The sequence below is a fragment of the Aulonocara stuartgranti genome, assembly GCF_965226115.1.
Source record: "Aulonocara stuartgranti genome assembly, chromosome: 20".
Taxonomy (NCBI): domain Eukaryota; kingdom Metazoa; phylum Chordata; class Actinopteri; order Cichliformes; family Cichlidae; genus Aulonocara; species Aulonocara stuartgranti.
The window spans coordinates 12,120,357-12,142,677 of record NC_138956.1 but is presented as its reverse complement, the minus strand read 5'-3'; the positions used below and the strand labels follow the sequence as shown (position 1 = coordinate 12,142,677).

General features: G+C 39.5%; 1 protein-coding gene across 3 annotated transcripts in view; it reads left to right on the top strand.

Annotated features, from left to right (window-relative positions):
• Positions 1-163: 163 nt before the first annotated feature.
• Positions 164-22,321, top strand: part of trim33 (tripartite motif containing 33) — a 33,123-nt gene continuing 10,965 nt past the window's right edge. For 2 of the 3 annotated variants that reach the window (XM_082518027.1, XM_082518026.1), the window contains exons 1-12: positions 164-824; positions 9,509-9,627; positions 13,672-13,825; positions 14,190-14,322; positions 15,518-15,634; positions 15,750-15,864; positions 16,421-16,567; positions 17,136-17,253; positions 17,460-17,731; positions 18,126-18,320; positions 21,241-21,297; positions 21,495-21,695. In XM_082518027.1, the coding sequence (XP_082374153.1) occupies positions 179-824; positions 9,509-9,627; positions 13,672-13,825; positions 14,190-14,322; positions 15,518-15,634; positions 15,750-15,864; positions 16,421-16,567; positions 17,136-17,253; positions 17,460-17,731; positions 18,126-18,320; positions 21,241-21,297; positions 21,495-21,695 (2,274 nt within the window). In that variant the 5' untranslated portion in view covers positions 164-178. The remainder of the gene's footprint in view (positions 825-9,508; positions 9,628-13,671; positions 13,826-14,189; positions 14,323-15,517; positions 15,635-15,749; positions 15,865-16,420; positions 16,568-17,135; positions 17,254-17,459; positions 17,732-18,125; positions 18,321-21,240; positions 21,298-21,494; positions 21,696-22,321) is intronic. The other variant, XM_082518028.1, reaches the window with a different exon arrangement.

Genomic DNA, 22,321 nt, shown 5'->3' with positions numbered 1-22,321 from the left:
ATATATATATATATATATATCGGCTGTCAACAAACTTACATTTGTTACATTTGTTTGTTAATTTACTTTATAGTATTTCTCTACTAACGCCTTTTTAGTTCTTTCGGAAAGTGTTTCAGCCCATGCACAGATCCCAGATTGCATCACGTGTGCAGAAAATCAAAGGGGCGTCGACGTCATGACGTCCACACGTACTCCTGATTCGAGAAGTTACGCAGGATGTGCAGCGGTTCTAAGAGGAAGGAAGATGGCGGATAACAAAGGCGAAGAGGATATGGAAACGTCTGCTAAGTCGGACTCCGTGCCTTCACTTCAAGATACTGAGCCGCCAGAGACGAAAACCGATAATGCAGTAATAGTCATAGAAACAAATACAAAGGGGGACGAAGAAGGCGAGCCCCGTGAGAACGCAAACGAGGCTCCTACACCCAGCAGTGAAGGTGGAGACGTTAGCAGCAGCAGTAGCAGCGGCAGCAGCGGGGCTGCTGGTGCGGGAGGAGAAACCAACGGTAGCGCTAGCCCGGCTGGGACCAGTAGCACTAATGCAGAGCCGACTGCGGCTGAAGCTGTCGGGGATGCTCCTGTCGGTGGACTCGCCGCTAAAATGTCCCCCCCTCCCGCGGCTTCTGCGGCCACGCCGGTATCCACTCCTATTAATTTACTGGATACGTGCGCAGTGTGTAAACAAAGTCTTCAGAGCCGAGACTGTGAACCAAAACTTCTTCCTTGTCTGCATTCCTTTTGCCTGAAATGTATCCCGCAACCAGACAGACAGATAAGCGTACAGGTTCCTGGACCACACGGACAAACGGACACGCACATAGGTGAGTTTATCCCCAAGTAAGCAGGCCTCGCCGCTTTTTGGGTCGCTCATCTGTTCTCAGTTAACGCTGTTCATCGGAAGTTTGGGATTCAGCACCTGGAAGGGTAAACGATCGCGATTGAAGTGGACCATGTGGCACCTGTTTGCTTATTTTGACTCTTGACCTTTCAAAACGACGAGCTTGTTGTTGGGTAGGTAGTCAGTCTGTCCGTGGTGAGAATCCTAAGTGCCACGAATTAATAATGTCCGCCGTAACAAACATGGGAAACAGCAGTAAGCAACACGAATTAAAACCGCTTGAATTACAAGAAGGCGGCGGCTATGCAGGGGTCTCGCTTCCTTTCAGCAGGCTCCTTTCTATACTTATCAGTAGACAGCAGCTAAAACATAGGATGGATGCTGATCACAATACTGTGGGCTGCTGCTTCTCATGCACCACTGCATACTCTGTGCATAAGAAGCATAACAGGAATGACTACTCTACCGTGGTGTCTTCATATGTCCGTGTCTGTGTCCGCATCCGAGTATAATCGAGGCTTCGGTTACAACTTGTAACAAAGAAGCATTCATCTGCAGAGAGTGAGTTGAAAATGTTTATACGCGTGTATTCTGATTTCTAGAAACCCAAATGTTTGTCGTGTGTACAGCACTTAATAGACATGTGAGTGCTAAGTTGTCATTGAAATGCAACTGCAGGGACTGCTATAAAGTGGAATTTATCTTTTCATGTATTTAGCTCTCTTGATAATGCTATTTTCCCTTATCTTCCCTGATTAGCTCACTTAGTATGTGATGTAAAAATCATAATTCCAAGATAAGGTCCTGTAAATGCGGTGCAACATAATGATGCAGTGAAGGTGTTTCTTGTCACCATATTTGCTACCTTTGTAGCTGTAAGAGTGGACACATCCTAAAGTCTGACTAATGTAGGCTCCTGGGTTCTGATAGATTTTTGGTAAGCCTGATTGTCAGATGCTTAGCAAGAGCACCCCTGGGCTGATCGTTTCAGCTGGTGTACCAAAAGCTTTATCCTGAGAGCAGAGTTAGACTTTTGATCAAAACTGCAGCTGTGCCATGTCTGCTTAGTGAAAACAGGAAAGCAGACCAGGCTTTGTGTTGGTAGACTCTGGCTAATGATACCTTGATGGACAAGACTCGCTTTTCATCTGCTGGGTTTTATCCAAAATCACGAATCAGCATGTGAGGATGGCAGTGAAATAATCTTCAGACACAGTTTCCTTGGTGCAAAAATGTTATAGCTTGTCAAGGGCTCTGGGTTGGCTGGTCTTCCCAGACTAACACTTTAACAACTCACCATATGCTGGTATACAGCTGTAAACATGCTACTACAGCAAACTATACACAGGCTGTCAAGAATTTAACAACTGTGTGACTTTTCTGTCATTGTATGACATTTTGTTGGATGGATTATCTGGTACCCTATTGGATTGGACTGATTTTTATATGAATTTGAAGGTCATCCATGAGTTACTCTAATTACCGAAGTTTACTGTGCAACAAAATACACTGTGTGGAAAAAAACTATTGAGCCACCCACAGTGCTGCTCAGCCATGGAATCCCTTGCTGTGAAGCTCCAGTGCTGCTCAGCCATGGAAGCCCTTGCTGTGAAGCTCCAGTGCTGCTCAGCCATGGAAGCCCTTGCTGTGAAGCTCCAGTGCAGAGTTTTTGTACTGATGTTAATGCCTGACAAGGTTTAAAAGTCTGCCAGTTCAAATCTTTAGGAGTAGCGATTTCTTTGCACCACAGCACTGTATGACCCTGCTCTGTAACTTTACAGTCTTCCCCTTTCTCTTTTTGGTTAAGTTAACATGGTTCCTAAAACCTGCCACTCTGCAATAATATCATTTACAGCTGATTGTGGAATGTCTAGGAGGGAAGAAATGTCACAAACTGACCTGTTGCAGTGGTAGTATCAACACACAGTACTAGGGCTGCCACAAACGATTATTTTGATAGTCTACTAGTCACCGATTATTTTTGCGATTAGTCGACTAATCAGATCATGCATCCATTGGACGTAAAACGTACAGCATATTGCACCAGCATGCATCTGCTCTTATATAACTATCATTAGCTTACAGCTTTATGTGTTTAAGGTATGTCTTAACTAAAAATAAAGACAAGATGATAGTTTATTAAATTTTAATGAAATTTACAGATTGTTTCGATGAAGTTTAATAAACTCCTTGTTATCTAAAATATAACAGGACACTGGAGTATATTCTCGAACATCTCACACTTCTGATAATCAGTTGTCTGCTTGACGTTTATTCAGCTGTGTAAAAACTATAACTTTAATCTCAGCCAAACCGATTTACTCAGGAACAAATAAAATACAAAAAAAAGCCAAACAATAACATGTTTAAGTTATCTAAGTGACTTATGTATGTTTAACCTCAGTAGCGAAAGAGGCGGTGGGTTTGAAAACGATTTGCCGGGAGTCCGGTGTTCTCACGGGCTCTAGTGAGCCTAGCCCCCGGCTCGCTATCGAGCTAGTGGGTAACTGACGTCTCCGAAAACGTCGGCGCGTTTTTGAAAATATGTGGTGTCTTGATAAACTGAGCAGATATTTGAGGTTTATACAGTTACATTCTCGCCTGGAAATATGTTCAACGTTTATTTTGTGACCCAGAAAGAATAATAAGAGTAATTTTAAAACTAACTAGCTGCCGCCGTCGTTTGAAACTGAGCTGGGCTGCGCTATGAATTCTTGGACACAGCTGCTTCTTCTTCTTCTTCTTCTTCTTCAGGGTTTAACGGCAGCTGGCATCCTTGTACATGCAGTGTTGCCCTCTTCTGTTTCAGTCCGTTATTACACTCTTAAATCCTACTACTCATTCCTGCGTCTTTTGTGATCTTACAAAGCTTCAAATGACGCGTCGACTATTAAATCAGTCGTCACGATTTTGATAGTCGACGTAATCGTGACTAGTCGACTAATCGTGGCAGCCCTACACAGTACCACACTTTAACTCACTGTGATGTTTTTAATGACCCATTCTTTTACAAATGCTTGTAAAGCCAGACTGCTTGGCTAGGTCCATGAGTTTACACATACATGGTAATGGGATTGAAACACCTAAATTCAAACCTATGGCGACAGTGTTGTCCAATACCTTTGTCCATAGAGTGTATAACTAAACCAATCACTTTCCTGTCAGTCTACGCTAGACAAGTGTTGTATTTCTTGCTTCATCCAAAAGACCTTACAAGTTATACTCATATAATTCTTCATTTATCTTTAGCTATGTGAGCACAGTTTTATCTCTTACAATACCTGTCACCAAGCTCTTTTTTTTTTTTTTTTTCTTGAGTCATTTTTAATATCACATTGTCTAAGTTCTGTTTTTAGGAGTGACCCTAATATTGCCTTCTGTATCACATGGCCTCTCACTCATCAGGGAATATACTGTTGTTCAGTGGGACTTCTATATTTTCAGTCTTGAATGTTCCTTTTGTGACTCTAGCTGCCACACTCAGTCATACCTGGGCTGGTGTTTAGGAAAACAAAGCAGGGTTGCTTCCCCTTGTTAACATATGGTGCCTTTTAGACCTTGTGTTAAGAAAAGGTTTTATAGCATGTGGAGGAAGTGCCCCCCCCCCCCCCCCCCCCCACACACACACACACACACACACACACACATAAATTTCTGTGTCTGTGCATTGGAGGAACTAGGAATGGTTACAGTTCTTAGAACCCTTTTTGTTAGGGGGAGGTCCTATTTTAGCTCCTTCTGCTGTCTTTCTGCTGTCCGGAACAGGAGGAACTATTGAGAGATTTAAGTGCATGTTCAGTGGTGCAGTATAGGCACGTCTCAGAGTGACGACTGTCACTTTAAGAGGTGCATCCTGTAAAAAGTTTCTTAGTAACCAGATTTTAATCATTGATTCATGTGATATTAATATATAAAACATTACAAATGTCCCCTCAGCCCCAGTTACAGCACTGAGCCAGGTTCAGTGATGGATAATAAACTCTCTGCTCTGTGGTTACAGGGAAAATTCTTACTACTACAACCAAATATTTTATAAACTTTGAGGTTATTACATTGCATCAAAACAGTTTTTTAAAGAGATCAAAGCTGAAGAGGGTTTTTTGTTGTTGTAGTGGTTTTTTTTATTTATTTATTTTTATTGATTTTTAGTTTTAGTTTTATTTTTATTTTTTTAGTGTTCATCTGTGAGTCCGTCAAGAATACAGTTTTCCTCTTTTTTCCACTCACTTTCAAATTTTGTCTGATGGTAGATGCCAATAAGAGCGTGAGCTAATTTAAATTGGGTCAAGATCACACCAAATGTGAAAATTGGTTAAATTTCTTACCCAGTGTTCTTGATGGATCGCCTTCAAACTTCACAAGAATATACTAAGCCTTGGGGGACATGAGTATCTAGGTTAGCTAAGGATTTGACCTTAATTGTCTGCGCAGAAGGTCAAAGTTGAACTTGAAAGAAAATTTCAAGAAACCATATTAAGTAATCAGTAAACTATCTCATATGAAAGGTCATGCAGAATCTGTATGAATCAGTTGTCTATTGTTATCACAGTGATTTGTTAAGATCTGCTCTTTTTGTGCGCAGGGTTACCCATAGGGCCTGATTCATGAATATGACTATTTTTACATTTAGCAGGCTGACATCAGTGTATTGTAATAAAAGCGTGTTGTTATAAAAACGTCATAAAACATCAAAGTTTTAATTTAGGCATTGCTTTTTAGGGGTAGTTATGCTGTCCAAACACTCTTGTATGTAGAGGTTACAATATATGCAGGGGTAGAGATTTTAAAAGTTCAGAATCGGTGGTACAAGATATTGTTAAATGACAAAACTTGCTTAAAACAGATCACCTTGTTTTTACAAGTTTAACTGTAGCTGTAGTAAATTACGCATACAGGAAGAAAACAGATGCTTCCAGTCTGATACAGTTAACCTAAACATAAAGTTTCAAAATCTATTATGAATTTGTTATTATAATAACAATAGTAATAAGTGTCAACACCAGTTTGCTTAATGGTGAGGTTGGTTTCATTCAAAGCAATGGGTAAAAGAAAAGAGTAATTGGTTTGGCATGTCTTCTTCTTATTTTATTTCCGAAGTCACATTCACCAATGTGGGGAAAGTTAATAGATAAGTATGCTGATGAATTCATTCATTCATTCTTGTGTCTGAACCTTTATACTTCTTATTTATAATGTTGGCTGTAATAGCTGTTGTAATTTATTATGAATTTTTTTCACACATGAACATAAGACAAGTTTGGGAGAATCAGATTGGGATAGTATCCACAGTTTTCCTCTCTCATATCCAGCACAAAGCAAGAAAGTCTGGTCTGTTTCAAATGTGGTCACACATTACTGGAAATACTCGGTTTAGGTGAGTGAGCTGCCTGGATACAGCTTTAAAGAGGCAGGACACAGGATGGTGGCTGTGCTGGAGTGTTGTCTCATATCAATACAGACTATGTACTAGTTAGCTGGCAAACCCAGTAATGAGACCCAATAATTTCAGACATTTGCATTTCAGACCCTTGTTGGGTAAATTGACCTGAACTATATTTGTGTCTGTAGGTGTTTGGCTCTCCAGAGTGATGGATGCAGCCAATGCAAATGTGCTTGAGTGCAGTCTTCAAAATAAATAACACAAAATAAACAACCAGGAAAAACGATGATGGCAAAGTTCATATTAAAGAGGTCCAAAATGCCAAAAGTCACATATCAGAAAGTGGTTACAGTGGACTGTGTTTTTTCTTGCTCGGTTTCATTTCACTGCAAAGAAGTTCTTGGTGCATTATGACTTCTCTGTTGCTCTTCTGAGCAAAACCACAAGACGAGCCAACTAGAGCAGGGCGATATGGCCAAAAATATTTATCACGATATATATTTGAAAATTTGCGATAACGATATAACCGACGATATAATTGATGCGAGACAAAATACAACTCCACAACATTACTAGCGCAAAAAGACAACCTTCCATTTATTTTCACTTAAACAAGAAGCTGGTTTTTATGTACATTAAAGCTTTATAAAAATGTAACAGTGCAAATGCAAATTCCTTGCTGAAAGTTTAACCAAAAGGCATTTCCAGTAGAAATGGGCTGACATATCCTGAGCATAACCATGTATAATATCCACTGAAGTTAAAAAGAGGTGCTTTGCAACATTAAACTGCAGTGTGCAGTACGCATTTTTCGGACCATAAGGTGCACAGGATTATAAGGCACATTAAGCGAAACAAAGCAGTCAGATAAATCAAACTTTATTAAACTCATTCTTCTTGCTTCCTCCACTTCTGTACCATTGATTCATTAATGTTGAATTCTCTGGCAGCTGCTCTATTCCCATGTTGTTGCAGTATATTAATGACTAACCTCGTATTGTGGATGGATTATCTCAGTTGTTCTCCTGACTGAAGTTTGGTCCGTTTACAGTATCCTGCCATGCGATTGCATTTGTTTCTAACCATGAAGAACCTTCACGTTAACTTTTATAAGTGGAAAAGTGTTAGTGTTCGTCCTCCAGCTTCACTGTTTATGTTATGCTAACATAGCTGTGTCGCTAGCGATCACGTAGCACATCATTATATACCAGCTAGCCCAACTTCAGTAACCCTACAAACGTCACTGCTGTTTAGTTTCCTGTCTTCATTTATGTTGGAAGTGATAGCAGAGCTGTACGTTTGATTTTTTTCAGAAATCTCTCCGTCAGAACATGCTATATCATGCTTAGGTAACTAGCGAAACTAGCGAGCTAACTTCCGCTAGCTTCCTGCTAGCTTCTAACTCCGTTAAATGTAATAACTTTTGTTTTCATGGATGCCTGGAAGTTAAACTTTATAGTTACACCTGGTAAAGCAGCAATGCTGATCGTTTTATTAAAGATGAAAGAATTTAGACAGTTTTTAACTCTAAGTGATGCTGCAGTGTTGTTTGACCTGAAGCATACGGAGTTTAGGACCCAGATTACTCCCAGATTTAAGGGCATCTTAGTCCGACGGCCGCTTGCATGTTCTGCAAAAAAATGTGCTTTGTGTGTATCTGACGGACAAACACCAAACCAGTTCCACATCACTGAAGTTGCACCATTTTTACAAACCAATTCTGGTTCATCTGTTTCACTCAACAATCGGCCATGTGCGTATGAAAACAAAGGCACTGCGCATGCGCGTTTTACTCATATTCTATCGCGATATTTCATTTTCCTATCGTTGCCTAACATTATACCGGTATTACCGTGAACGGTATAATATGGCCCAGCCCTAGAGCCAACATTAAAAGTTGTTCCAAAATATTTTTTTTAACACTGCCCCCTGCTGACAGTGCACATGTAGACGATGCTCTCTGCATGGCACCATTGCCAAAACATGCTAGCACCTGCAGTCTGACAGAGGGTCAGGGCTGCAGTACAGTTGTGAACTGTGCTGTAGTGGTTCTTGCAGATGTAATTACTGAAATATCCAAAAGTAGCTGACGGTGTTACTGAGTAATGCTTTATCTGATGTACAAAGTTAGATGTGGACTTTTAAGCTCAGCTTTGCTTCATACCCAGACTTAATCTTCTTGGTATGGATCTGTTTTGCCTGGATCACTTGTGGTTAACCTGTTGTTGTCTACTAATGCAAGTTACTTCTGCAGGATAATTTTGGATTTGGATAATTAATTTAATTAGTTGAATCAACCTGTGTGTGTTTTAGCATGCTGTAGCTTTATTTTCCCCTCGCATTTTCTTTTTCTTTTTCTTTTCTTTTTTTTTTTTGACAGAGAGCCCTGTCCAGTTTAAAATAAGCTTCTACTTGTTTATGCATATATAGAGTTGTGGAGCTGAGGTCCAGTTCAAAGTGACATCAGTGTGGTGCATTTGTTTTTGTGTGTGTACTTTTGTGTATGGTTGTGTGGGTTTCTCAACACAGTTCTAGTCCATCTGTTCTCACAACCAATCACACAACAACTCATGCAGCTGGAGCTCACACAAACCGGCCATATGCTGTTCAAGTCAGTGTAGACCAGCTCAAACCGGTTTACACTGGTTATACCTCAGCTGGCTTGAGGGAGGGTGGGGGGATTTATAGGTTTATGAGGTAGAGGAGGGGTATTCTGTTACACAAATTAATTTTAAGTTTCATTTTGTGACTAATATTAGATTTAGAAATTGTGTGGGAAAGTGCTGAACTAATTATTTGTTGGCATCTGATTATAGCAGTAATTCCATTAACAAAACCAGATAAAATGATTAAGTGGAACAGTCGTTGTTTTCTGGCCATGTGATTTAATATGCTAATAAAATGCCAAGAATGATGAGATTGAATCTTCTGCAGACAAGCACTAAATCAATTAGCTTCCATGAATAGGCATGGATGTTCCAGTGTGCCAAGAATTCATAATAACAACAGGAATTCACCTAAAAGAAATTATAAGACAGTCTGCTGAAGGACGGTTATTATTCCCTTTTATTTGAAACAGGACTTTTCTTAGCTTAATAAGCCAGGTCATAAATTGGATATGGGCCTGTCCTTGATGGTGACTGCTGCTTTGGCTTGTTTCCATTTTTTTTCCCTAAATATCAGCCAGTATCACTTGTTTTGCTTAAGACCTGATCTGCAGTCCAGTGTTTGAACGTTTGACTTTCTTTGACCCCAGTCTCTCCTTGTTTTCTCTCTTCTGTCTTTAGTTAATGTCATGCGGTGTTCGGTTTGCCACCAGGACTACAAGCAAAGTGATATTATTGACAACTACTTTGTCAAAGATACTACAGAGGCCACCAGCACATCAGATGAAAAAGCTGCACAGGTATGTAGACATGGTTGGTTGGTTTGTATTTGGACCAGTGCTCGAAGACTTTTGTCTGCTGTTTGGCAAGATCTCAACTGAGGTTGAAATTTTTAATTTCTTTAAAATAATCTCAAAAAGGATCCAGTCCTTTTTGTTGTGAACATATAAAAACTGAAAATTACATCACGCACATACAGTAACACTAACTCAAGTGAGTTGGTAAACATGGATAATATAGACTCATTACACATTACTCATTAATGGGTTGTATCTCAGACCCATATTCAACATGTTATATTTTGCTCATTCTGTGCCACAAGTTCGTCTGAGTAAGAATACATATTCAACAACTAGTTAAAAACTTTCATCTGATTATGCAGAGTTGCCTTTGTTACACCAACTCATTCCTGTTGTCTGCATTTGGATAAACAAAATAACAGAAATAACTCAGTATCGTTCAACCATTTTCACATCCACCACAGGTTCCACTGTCCCATTGCCTATGAATCGTGATTCAAAAGTTATCCATAGGCAGCCATTTGCCACTGCAGCAATAATTTGGGCCAACTAGTTACAGATTTCTTCCTTTTGCAGGTCCCTCCTATCCGACCTATTACCCATGTTGTCACAGTCGCACGTCATGCCCCTCACTGTCCCAAGTACAGTCCTCCTTCACGCACTATACTGGATGCACATATTCAGTTTTTCGTGTATGAAAATGTTCGATCTTTTTCTAAGCTGCAGTTTCTAAACACAGTTGCTCATTGATGTTTATCAATAAATAGTTGGAAATGTCACATAAGTAGCTGTAAACAGTCCTGAGGTGGCTGCCAAGCAACAGTCACACAGATCAAGACGTGCACTGTTTAAGAGTTGCAACTTTAAATCTCCAGGCTAGCATATCCACTTCAGGTTGCTGTCATTTACCAAAATCAGATGAGTTCATCTGATTGCTGTTGTGCAGTAAATGGCATGGCTTTAAAAAATTCTTGTGACTAGAAGGATAGTTAAGGTTCATTCAAGTTGTATACATTGACACTAGGGCTGTTCGATATGACAATATTAAACTTCTATTGTTTCATATTATACGCTATTGTTTATTTTGTGGTGTCGCAAAATTCACTGTTTACAGCAATATTTTTTCATCATTTTGATGGTCAATGTAGTGGCTATATTAATTTATCAAAGTTCTCTCTTTCTCTTATATTTAAAATAACCACACTATGGACAGATACGTGACTGTTTTATGCGTCTGTTTTCACAATAAAGCTCATAATCCTGTTGAGATTTTTCCAAATAAACTGAAATGATGACAAAATACAATATTCTCAAACATCAAATTTCAGGACAAATTACCTCAAATAAAAACATGAAGTAACTATAAATGGCACTTATAGTCACCATGAGAATACCAGCATGGCCAGTAATGATGAGGAAGAACCGGGTAGCTCCAAACAGAAGGACCAGTCAAAACAAATCGAGAACCTTATTTCCAAATGAGGGGCTACCTCTGTAGCATGGACATGGTTTGGTAATGAAAAGTCTGACACGGACCAGAAAACTGTACTATGCAAATGATGCCACAAACCGGTCCCCACCACAGACTCAAACACGGCAAACTTCTTCAACCACCTACGAAAGTATCAGTTGAAAGAGCATGGAGAGAGTTTACGAATGAGAAGCAAAAAAGAGCTATCAGGTGGTAAAAAAATAAACCTTAGACTCAAATGTTAGAACAAGCTTTTCCCCGCAACACGCCGTGTAATAAATTCTCACAAAGAAAATGGCGGCAGTTAGAACTTACGTCTAAAAATATATAGTTTCATGCATCGGTCAAAACACTCAACTCCAGGAACATGACACCCAGCTGAAAACACAAGTCAAGATGCCGAAGATTCACTGAATTTACAGAAAATGTGAAATCTTTATGATATATATCATTATCGGGATAAGAAATGTTTATATGGGGATATGAGATTTTGGTCATATTGCACAGCCCTAATTGACACCTGTTCTTCTGGTTCTAGTTAATGTTCAACCGTCTGTTACCCACTTTGGTGATTTTTTTTTTTTTTTTTTCTTTTTTGTTTTTGTTTTTGTTTTTCAAACCAGTTTTTGTGAGACAGTAAACCTGTTCCTGAAGAACTGTGGGCTGCGATGGTACCTTCTAGTATGCTTTTATTTTAAATCCTTTGTGAATGTTCATCTGCTTTAGCACTTATCCAATTTGGGGTTGTAAGTGGGGGAGCTTGAACTTGTCCCAGCTGGCACTGGGTGTGAGGCGGGATTTACCCTAGAGAGGTTATCAGTCTATCACATCACTAATAGAGAGAGATCATTCAATCATCCATGCTCACATTCACACTTGCAACCATTTCAGAATCTCCAGTTAACTTAACACACGTGTTTTTGGACGGTGGCAAGAAATTCGAGGAAAGCCAAGCAGGCACAGGGAGAACATGCAAACTCCACACTGTGACCTGTGACATGATAAAAGCCAAGTAAAAACACCAAGGCTCCTTTCAGAAGCTTTATCTTTAGATGTTAGGGAAGTTGTAAATATCAGCTGGATTTTAAATTTCCCCTACCAGGGTCCAGTTTTTCAAAAGTAATCTGGTAGTATTAATCCAATCAGACAGGATCAAATCCTGAAATCTAGTTCAAAGGAACAACAGGATCATGTAATCAGATAGGATCAGGTGACCCAGCTAATTTTTTTTTAATCCATATCAAATCTCTAGTTTGAACAGGATAATGATTATTGTGATCCAGAATATCAAGGATTACCATAATCCCTGATTCAGACTGGATTACAATGGAAAAAATAAACCAAAGTCAAAATCAAAAGGTTGTCAAGAAAGAAAACTAGAACTCTTAAACAGTGTTACAAGACTGTCAAACTGATACATGTCCTTTAAATGCAAAATTTAAAGGACACCTACACAGCCCCCCCCCCCCCCCCCCCCCCCCAAAAAAAAATATTTTTTTTTACATAAAATTTCTTTTAGCAATATTACACCATGCTACATGTTGTTCTCCTCAATATTTTCAACTTGTCATGATATAAATACAATAATTCAAAGTAGATGCGTTCAAGTTAAAGTACTTGTAATCTGGGTTTGGTAATATTTAAAAGTCCGTACATGAATCAGAATGATCCTATTTAGTTCTTGTTTAAAACTGGCAAGTGACAAAACTGAGGTGCATTACATGATCTGTGGAAGTGCAAACAGCTTACCAAAACGAGGTAATTTTTATCTGGATTATACCTTTTCAGGTTCTAATTTCACTCCGGCTTTCCATCCTCGTGCCGTTAAAAACATATGAAAATGGCATTAGTTCAGTCTCCCAAAACAAGTCTTGAAGAGTCATTTAGATTCTTCAAACAGGAATTTTGCCAGTATCTTAATGTGGAAGACTTAGTTAGTTGTAATCATATTATTTTAATTTTCAGTTATTTGTCAAAACAAATGAGTATCTTTCAGTGATGACACAAAATTGACTACCAGATCATACTTAAAACTTAAAAATGCAGATTTATGTTGCAGTGAAGAAGCTGAATATTGTTTGAATTCATTGGTTTTCTTTTACTGCTGCAAGTAAAACCACACTCCTGCACCTCGTGACCCACTAAAATGACCCACAACATTTCAGAATTAAATACCCCAACACCTTTTAGAGTTGTGTATAGTTCACACTTTTCCAAGATTAAACCTTCACTTATTTTTAATGTTAGTGTTAGAAAAATAAATTGTAAACTATTGTCAGTTTTAACAAGTTACCTACAAAACAGAGTTACTGTGAGAATAATTCTGTATTAATATATCTTTGGTGTATTTGCGCCATAGAGCGAGAATTTGATAGTTCATGCTTTGTCAAAATATGTTTTATAATGGTGGATTATTACTTTTTTTTTCTTTTTTTTTTTGGTAGCACAAAATGTTACATTGTCCCAAAAATGGTGTTTAAAAAAAAAAAAAGAAGACTAGATTATGATGTTGGTATGATATCACCACATTTTGATACTTTGTTTTAGGTGCTAATTGGTGTTGTCTTTCCAAGGTGTGCACAAGTTGTGAGGACAATGCAGGAACTATAGGGTTTTGTGTGGAGTGTGGAGAGTGGCTGTGTAAAACCTGTGTGGAGGCCCACCAGAGGGTGAAAATCACAAAGGACCACAAAATTCGTACAAAGGAGGATGCTGATGCTGCGTCTGGTAAGACTCCGACTCTTACAGTGAAGTTTTGGCTGCTACTTAGTGAGGCTAACATTACAAAAGACTGAACGAGGCAAACAGTAGTTGACATGCAGTGTCTGTGGTAAAGCTGATTGGTTGTTGCCATGGTAATAGTGCTGCAGATCTCATGGATTCGATGGAACCCCTCAGGCTGGAGAGAGGATCCAATCTCTAGTTTTCTTATAGCTTCTCTCTTATTTTCTCTTTCTTTGCAGTCTTGTTTGATCTTCCATTGACTTGTGTTGTTTTGTTTGTTTTTTTTCCTTGTGGTCATTTTCACTCCTTGCCAGTATCACTATTTTCCTGAGTGTTCATGATGTCTTCTTCTGGTGTGTATTTACAGAGTCTGTCAGCACCTCAGAACAGAGGCCCGTTTTTTGCCCCATCCACAAGCAGGAGCCACTGAAGCTTTTCTGTGAGACATGTGACACTTTAACCTGTAGGGACTGCCAGCTGCTGGAGCACAAGGAGCACAGGTAGCTCAGCATGCACATGCCTTTTTCATCTGTCAGCTGCTTGTCTTTCAGCTTTCTTATGTGGTAAAGTGTCTCTATCTTGTGTGACTAATTGCACAGTGTGTTTTTGTTTTTACCCCAATAATCCTAACATTGGGCTACTGCAGTAACCCAGCACACTAAGGTTTAAGAATGATTGCCTACTTTGCTGGCAGCCACTGGTGTCTGGGCATTTTGCACCTCTTTCATATTGACACACCAAATTTAATGTACATACTGCCATGAGGCTTTAAAATGTTTTGTTTACAGGTTAGCAGGTTAGGATTCAGTAGTAATATAATGAGAATATTGTTTTTGTATCAAATTATGCTTATCAGTTTCAATTATTCCAAAGAGAGACTCACCTTTAGGAACACCAACCCTTTTTTCCATTATCTGCACAAAACTAATAAATCGTCTGCCCTCTAATTGAAAGTTGTTTGCAACTTGATGGTATCAAAGTCTATCTAGAACAACCATTCCCACTCAGCAGCTATCTTAGCAACCCCCCAGGTATTTATCTACACACTTATTTTGAAGCAACTGTGAAAATGAATGAGGAGCGATACTTTTAATGTCAGTGGTCATAAAACAGGACATGAAAACAGGAATAGAATAACTTAATTAATAAATTAATTTTCCCCACAAGGGGAAATCCAAGCATGTGTAGCATGCTCCCCAAAGCTGGTGCCAGGAGTCCAGCGGTCCACCTAAACAAAGGGCTCTTATACTTAAACATATACAGAGTAGGTGTCCCTCCTATACCATAAATCAGTAAGAGAAGGTACGACCTCTCTCATGACCTTAGGATGTGTGTGCATGCCAGAACCCTGTGGAAGGCACACACAGTCTTTGCAGACTACTAAGGATCAGACATCCTATCAATATGCAATTGATTATATAACTCTAAGCATGTATGAGTATATATTTCTAAGCATAAATGACAATCCACAATATAAAACAGTCAGCGTCTCTGGCTTCTTCTGATGAGCTCTGAGCACATGTCTTGCTAATTCACTTTAAGGGTGCAATAAGCCAAGAAGAACGACAAGTAAACATGGTTCATGGTGATTCAACCTGCCATGAACCCTTATTTTGTGCGTGTATGATTTGGTGTTCTTTGAGTACTGTGTCATTTGTTATATTTTTTTTCCTGATGTTATCTTTCAACTCCCAGGTACCAGTTTCTGGAAGAGGCTTTCCAGAACCATAAAAGCATCATTGAGACCACTATGGCCAAATTACAGGAAAAGAAGAACTTTGTCCATTATTCTGTCTCTCAGGTGCAAAGCAGGTGCGACTTTTTCATAACCAGTGCTATCTGTTGACACAGTTGGGGGATGTATATACTTCTGGCTGGTATTTCTATGTAAATCATTTGTGTCCTCTTTTTGCTTACCTTAACCCAGGTTAAAAGAACTTAATGAGACACACAGGAAGGTGGAGCATGAGATCAAAATTGCAGTTTTTACTCTTATAAATGAAATCAACAAAAAGGGCAAGTCTCTGCTGCAGCAGTTGGAGGTAAGAGAATATGAGTGGAAGCTAGTCTGGATCAGAACTTAATAATTTGCTGCAAATTCATAATTGGTTTGGTGGAATGGATTGAAATTACAGCAGCAGTACTTGAACGAATTTATGAGAGCTCAGGCTGTGCCAGGCGACTCACTGTAACAGCGTTGAAACATAGTAATTTCACTGAAATTGCACAGTTAAAGACGTGTGGTTGGCAAAAGGCTTTTCGAGAGTTTTTATGTCTGGAGCCCGGCTCATAGATGCAAGCATTTTGTTAGCGGAACCTTTTTCACATTGTGTTTCTACACTTCATGTATTGTGCCTATTTTCTTATTTTTTTTCTTTGCTATTTTCTGTTAAACTCTACCACAGTAACCCAGGCAACCTGCAGGGATTGTTAGATTTTAATCTAATCAAATCTAAGGATCTAATCCTTTTCCATGCATGTGCTTTATTTTTGCCTTGAGGGAGATTTGGCTTGATCATGACTTATTCATTCAGCTGGAGTGTTTAGACTCTTTGAGTAGCAATTTCTTAACCAATATAATCTCTCTTTTTGTCTTAGAGTGTGACCAAAGAACGCAGTATGAGGCTTGTGGCTCAGCATAAAGACACTACCCAACTGGCACAACAGATTCATCATGTGCTCAACTTCTGCCACTGGGCCATCACTACTGGCAGCAGCACAGCACTGCTCTACAGCAAGAGGCTGGTATGTTTCTCAAGGGCTCCAGATGATCAGCAGTGGAGATGGTGGAGCTAACTGTATGGCCTGAACAAAGCAGACTTGAAAAAGCATTGGATTTGGCTTTAAGCGGATGCCAAAGCCCCGTACATCCAAAGAATCATACTATATAAAGTGTTTGATCTTCTTTTAATGAATATTTTAGTCACATGACCTAATGATCGTGATCACGTGTGAATTGCAATTAATATAAGGAGGTAGGGTAGCTTGTATGTTAGTGTTTTTATTGCCTGTGGTTCTATGTAATGGAGCAATTTAAGAAGAGTATTTTTGTCCCTGTTGTACCCTGCTGGCCAAGCTGTATTGATATAGTTGCAAAATTAATCCCCTTGTATGTGGATGGATGGCTCTGCCATGTGAATTTAACTGCCTACCACAAAATAGCCAGCAAATGTGATAATTGAGATAAATTTGTTGTGGGATTGTTGAGTAATGCTCCCAAAGGGCCTGCTGATAAACATAATATTTGTTGCTTGCTTAGCCAGGCTCTGTAACTGAAGAACATTGTTCTCTGTGTGTGCATGAATGCATGCAGATCCTGTATCAGCTACGCCAGCTCTTCAAAGTTAGACTGGAGCCAGCACCCCAGGCCAACGGAGTTGTGCGCTTCTTCTGTGACCCCACCTTCTGGGCCAAAAATGTGGTTAATCTAGGTGAGAGAAATGTATACCCAAATTATACCTCATCAACTACCATGTCAGTGCATTAAGTATTGATTTGTTCTAGTGAATATTTCGTCTAATGTTCTTACAAGCTGTTTATTTCTACGTGACAGACACTGCTCTAAGTAAATAAAGGGATCGTTTATTCCGTGTGCTTCTTTAAATTCAGCTCACTGGCCTCCATCCTCTTGTTTTAGGTAATTTGGTTATTGAGAAACCACCTCCACCTGCACAGCCGCCCGGCGCCGTGATGGTAAGCGGACCACCTATATCCCCAGTTCAAGGTCTCCCCAGCAAACACCCAGGACAGATCAACCTGGCACAACTCAGACTGCAACACATGCAGCAGGCAGCTTATGCACACCAGAAGCAGCAGCACCAACAACAACAGCAGCAACACCAGCAGCAAATACAGCAACAGATGCGCATTGCATCCAGGCAGGCTGGCCCATCCATGGTTCAGCAGCAGGTATGAAATCATTCCCAGCTAAGGGGCCATTTTGGAATAAACTGTAAATCTAGTGTAGCAAAAAATAATGTGTTACTAAACCTCTGTGTCAGCATTGTGGATGGATGCTGCAATACCTCTTAAATACTTTTATTGGCTTCAAATCTGGCAAAAAACATTTACTTAGACAAAAAAGTTCAGTGAGACTTAATTTAAAAACATGTTTCCTGTTGGGAATAAGTAGAATTCTAGAAGTTTGAGAAGCTGTAGTAGTTGAAGTGTCTCCGTAGAATAAATGATTGAAGTGATTGCCATATGAGCATTAATCATCATCATTGACATGTCTCTGGCGACCATGTTTGCTAGAACAGGAGTCGAATATGTCTGTATGGTTTCTGTTTTTGTTTTCCACCAGCCCCCAAGACTCATCAGTATGCAGCAGATACCACGAGGGCCTGGGGGTATGAATGGGGGGCCGGGCCCCCCATTGTACCCTTCCTCACACCATATGCGTCTACCTGGCCCATCGCCGGGTCGAATGCCCACCAGTCAGCCGAGACATAATGGACAGCAGTATCCTACGATGATGCAGCCGCAGCTACAGAGACAGGTCAGTACAAAACACACTCTAGTTTCACTACATGGAAATAGCTGAACAGGTGTAATTTTATTATGTAAGGCACATTTAGATTAATTTATTAAATGTGACTGGTAAACAGCTGTTTGACCAAAAATGCCATTCTATATTAAGCAGCCTGATAGCTGACTTAAGAAAGTAGTTTGAACAATATCCAGTATATTATTTGGGGGGGGAGCCCCTGCAAGGACATGACAGGAGTGGCATCCAGTGTGCTCTGCTGTTGCAACCTATCTACCAGGTGGTCAGGTCTGCTTGCCTGAGCATCTAATAAATTGGAGTGTGTGTATGTAGTGTAGGAGTGTAAGTAAGAAAGTCTAGTATTAAAGAAATAAAGGCATTTTTGAGGTTAATAATTTTTAATATTCTCAAACATTATTAACCTCACCGTTTTTTCTATAAGACACTATCAGGACTTCCTAAACAATACAATTATGGGTGTTTGTCCAGATTCAACCTTTACCAAAGAAAACATCAGCCCCACCTTTATCAGTCTGAGTTTAGACTGATCTTGATGGGTGTCTTTGTACCTCTGATTCATTAAGCTAATGGGTTATTGTTGTCACCCTGGCGGGTCTGCCTCATGAACTCCCAAGTTAGTTAATGTGATAACTCCAGAACGAAATGACATATGAGTTTCAAATTGATGCCAAAGGTGTATCTACTAAAAATCTCTGACTAGTTTGAATATCATTGACCTGGGCCTCTAGATCAGCGAGTCACCAAATCTCATGAATGCAATAACTTGAGAACAAGCTGACGTAAGATTTTGAAGTTCATAGAAGTCTGAGGGGTACCACTGGCAACCGCCAGTATTTTTGTAAAAGTCATTGATTCATAGATGGATATTCATTTTAAATTAACAGCCGATGGTGCAGCCGTCTATCTTCACTCTTCTAATAGTAGCATGGTTAAATTACATCATTTAATCAAAGCTGAAGTTCAATTTGCAGTATGTGCAAGAAGAAACTGAATTAGAAAAATGTAACTACCATTTTCATGTAAGAATATAAAATATTAATAATCTAATTACACTGCAATATCCACTGATCACATTACATAGAAATCTCTTCATTTTTATGTCACCCACTAATATAAAAATGGACATAATTTCACAGATGCTACTTCTTTTTTTTTATTGTGGGGCAAACAAAAGTTTCTGTAATCTATCAAATTATATGCAAGCCATATAGAAAATAAGGATAATATCTGTGAATGTCAGATTTTTATTTTTATTTTTTGTATAATCATCATTTAACCAGATGAGCCCAAAGAGAGCGGACCACTTTTTCCTTTTCTCTTTTTGAATCCAAATTCACTTCATCCCTTTCTTGCATTCTTACTTCAATGGTTTCAGACACCAGACTTGATATATTGTGTACTTGGCCGATTTGTGATGTGATGACACCTTTTAGTCATGCAGTTAACACTGGAAACAAGATTGAAGTCTCAACAAAGGTTCCTGTGAGGGAAACGGGCTGTTAGATGTGTATTTTCTGCCATCTGCTTTCATGTATGACTGTAACAGAATCACTAAAGCTTATCTGGGTGAATAGTGGCGTTAATTTAAGAAATGTAAACTCTGTAAATGTTAAGGTTTTAGCAAAATTCAAAAGCAAGTGTTGTGTATATATGTGTGCACTATTAAATGTAATATTTATTTTCTTTTTTTGCTAAAATGCATAACGTATTTTATAGAAGCACAAGGAATTCACCTTCAGGAGAAAATTGACATTTATTTTCGTCAATTTTCGTTAATTAAAAGATTATTGTCTCCTAAAAATAAGAAATCTGCTGTTGGATGATGTTGGATATAAAGCCCTACATAAATACTTATTTAGTTGTGAGTAGAGCTGCTGGATTGTGACCAAAATCGTGGTTATTGTGGTCGATGTTAAGACCATGAATAAGTAAGGCAATTATTGAGTCTCTTCTTTGACTTTGGCTTTAAGAGATGCTACTAGTGTAGCATTGTGGTTAGCACTTTGAGTTTTCATGTTCTCCTTGTGTCAATTTGGGTTTCCTCTGCGCACTCATGCTTCCTCCCACATGCATATTAGGTTAATTGGCGATTCTAAATTGCAGTAGGTGTGATGTGAGTAAAAGATCACCTGTCCCTCTGTATTAGCTTGTCACAGACCTGTCCAGCGTGTACCCTGCCTCTCTACCTGCAGCCTCCCTGCAATGAACAATGAGCAATGAACTGCTCTTTAACAGTAGATTTCCTTGAACTGAAAATAAAATTGAATATAAAAATATAAATAATAAAACTCAAAGCCTGTAAATTGAATTCTATATGATGCATGCATTGCAGGGTATAACTGGGTTTTTAGAGAAGGTTGAAAAGCCACTGTTAAAGGAAAGGAACACGTTAGATTTTTAACAGATACACATGTAAAAACCTTTTCTCATAAATTTAACAGTCTTATTCATTCAGAAAAGCAGCGAAACATTTTTTTTGTCCTGAAATGAATGCAGTTAATTGATTTTTAGAATAATTAAGCCAGGGTTATTATATAAAGTCCATTTAAAACTGTTTGTCATTCAGGTTTTAATTTCAAATTTAGCTGTGCTATTATGGAAAAATGAATTTTTAAATTCAATTTTCTACACACAAATGATAATTAAATTTGATGAAGTATAACATCCAAACACACCATTAATGATTCCTTGAAAAGGAAATCTGAAACTGTTGTTCCAGAGAAGGCTGCAAAGGACTTCCTCAGCTCTGCTTAACACTACCTCTCCAGTGTATCTGTACACATTAATTTTCTTGAATACCATTTACTGTATAAAATACCATTTACAATATAAAAATGTACATTTGCTGCCTGCATGCACGACTAGGTAAGAGAAGCTCCACTATATCCAGCCCCTTTTTCTTTGTGTCCAGATGTCTATAGAATCTGAGATGAGCCACCAAAGGTTTCGTTTCTTACTACAATCAGGGGTTTGGCACTTTTTTCTTACTTTGTCATTAATTTGTCTTGTGCAGCATGTGTGGTCATTCAAATGCATGATGATGCAGCAATGTTGTTTGCACAACAAAGATTTCTTTTTTTCTTATTTAAACCTCAGTGAGTGACCTGCTTCCCTCCTCTCCTCCCTCCTTTTCCTCTATACTTTCCCTTCTCTTTTTCCATGTAGCATTCTAATCCAGGGCATGCGGGACCTTTTCCGGTTGCATCCCTGCATAATGCCAATCCCACGAGTCCCACCAGTGCTAGTATGGCCGGCGCCCACGCACACCGTAGCCCTGTAAACCCTGCCATGGGTCCTATTGAGCTCATCCCATCCGTCACCAATCCCGAGAACCTGCCCTGCGTACCTGAGATCCCTCCCATTCAGGTAAGCACATTTTATTGTTGTTCAGTTTTCAAAATAAAGTTGATTAACAGTCAACATTTCTTTACATTACATTTCATTACATTGTGTTGTTTTTTTTTAATCAGTATAAATTATATAAAATGTGTTAACTCCATCCATCCATCCATCCATCTTCATCCGCTTTATCCGAGGCCGGGTCGCGGGGGCAGCAGCCTAAGCAAAGAGGCCCAGACCGCTCTCTCCCCAGCCACCTCCTCCAGCTTATCCGGGGGAATACCAAGGCGTTCCCAGGCCAGCCGAGAGATATAATCTCTCCAGCGTGTCCTGGGTCTGCCAGGGGGCATCCTTGTCAGATGCCCGAACCACCTCAGCTGGCTCCTTTCGATGTGGAGCAGCAGCTGCTCTACTCTGAGCCCCTCCCGGATGGCCGAACTTCTCACCCTATCTCTAAGGGAGAGGCCAGCCACCCTTCGGAGGAAGCTCATTTCTGCCGCTTGTATCCGCGATCTCGTTCTTTCGGTCACTACCCACAGCTTGTGGCCATAGGTGAGGGTAGGGACGTAGATCGACCGGTAAATTGAGAGCTTCGCTTTTACACTCAGCTCCCTCTTCACCACGATGGACCGGTGCAGCATCCGCATTACTGC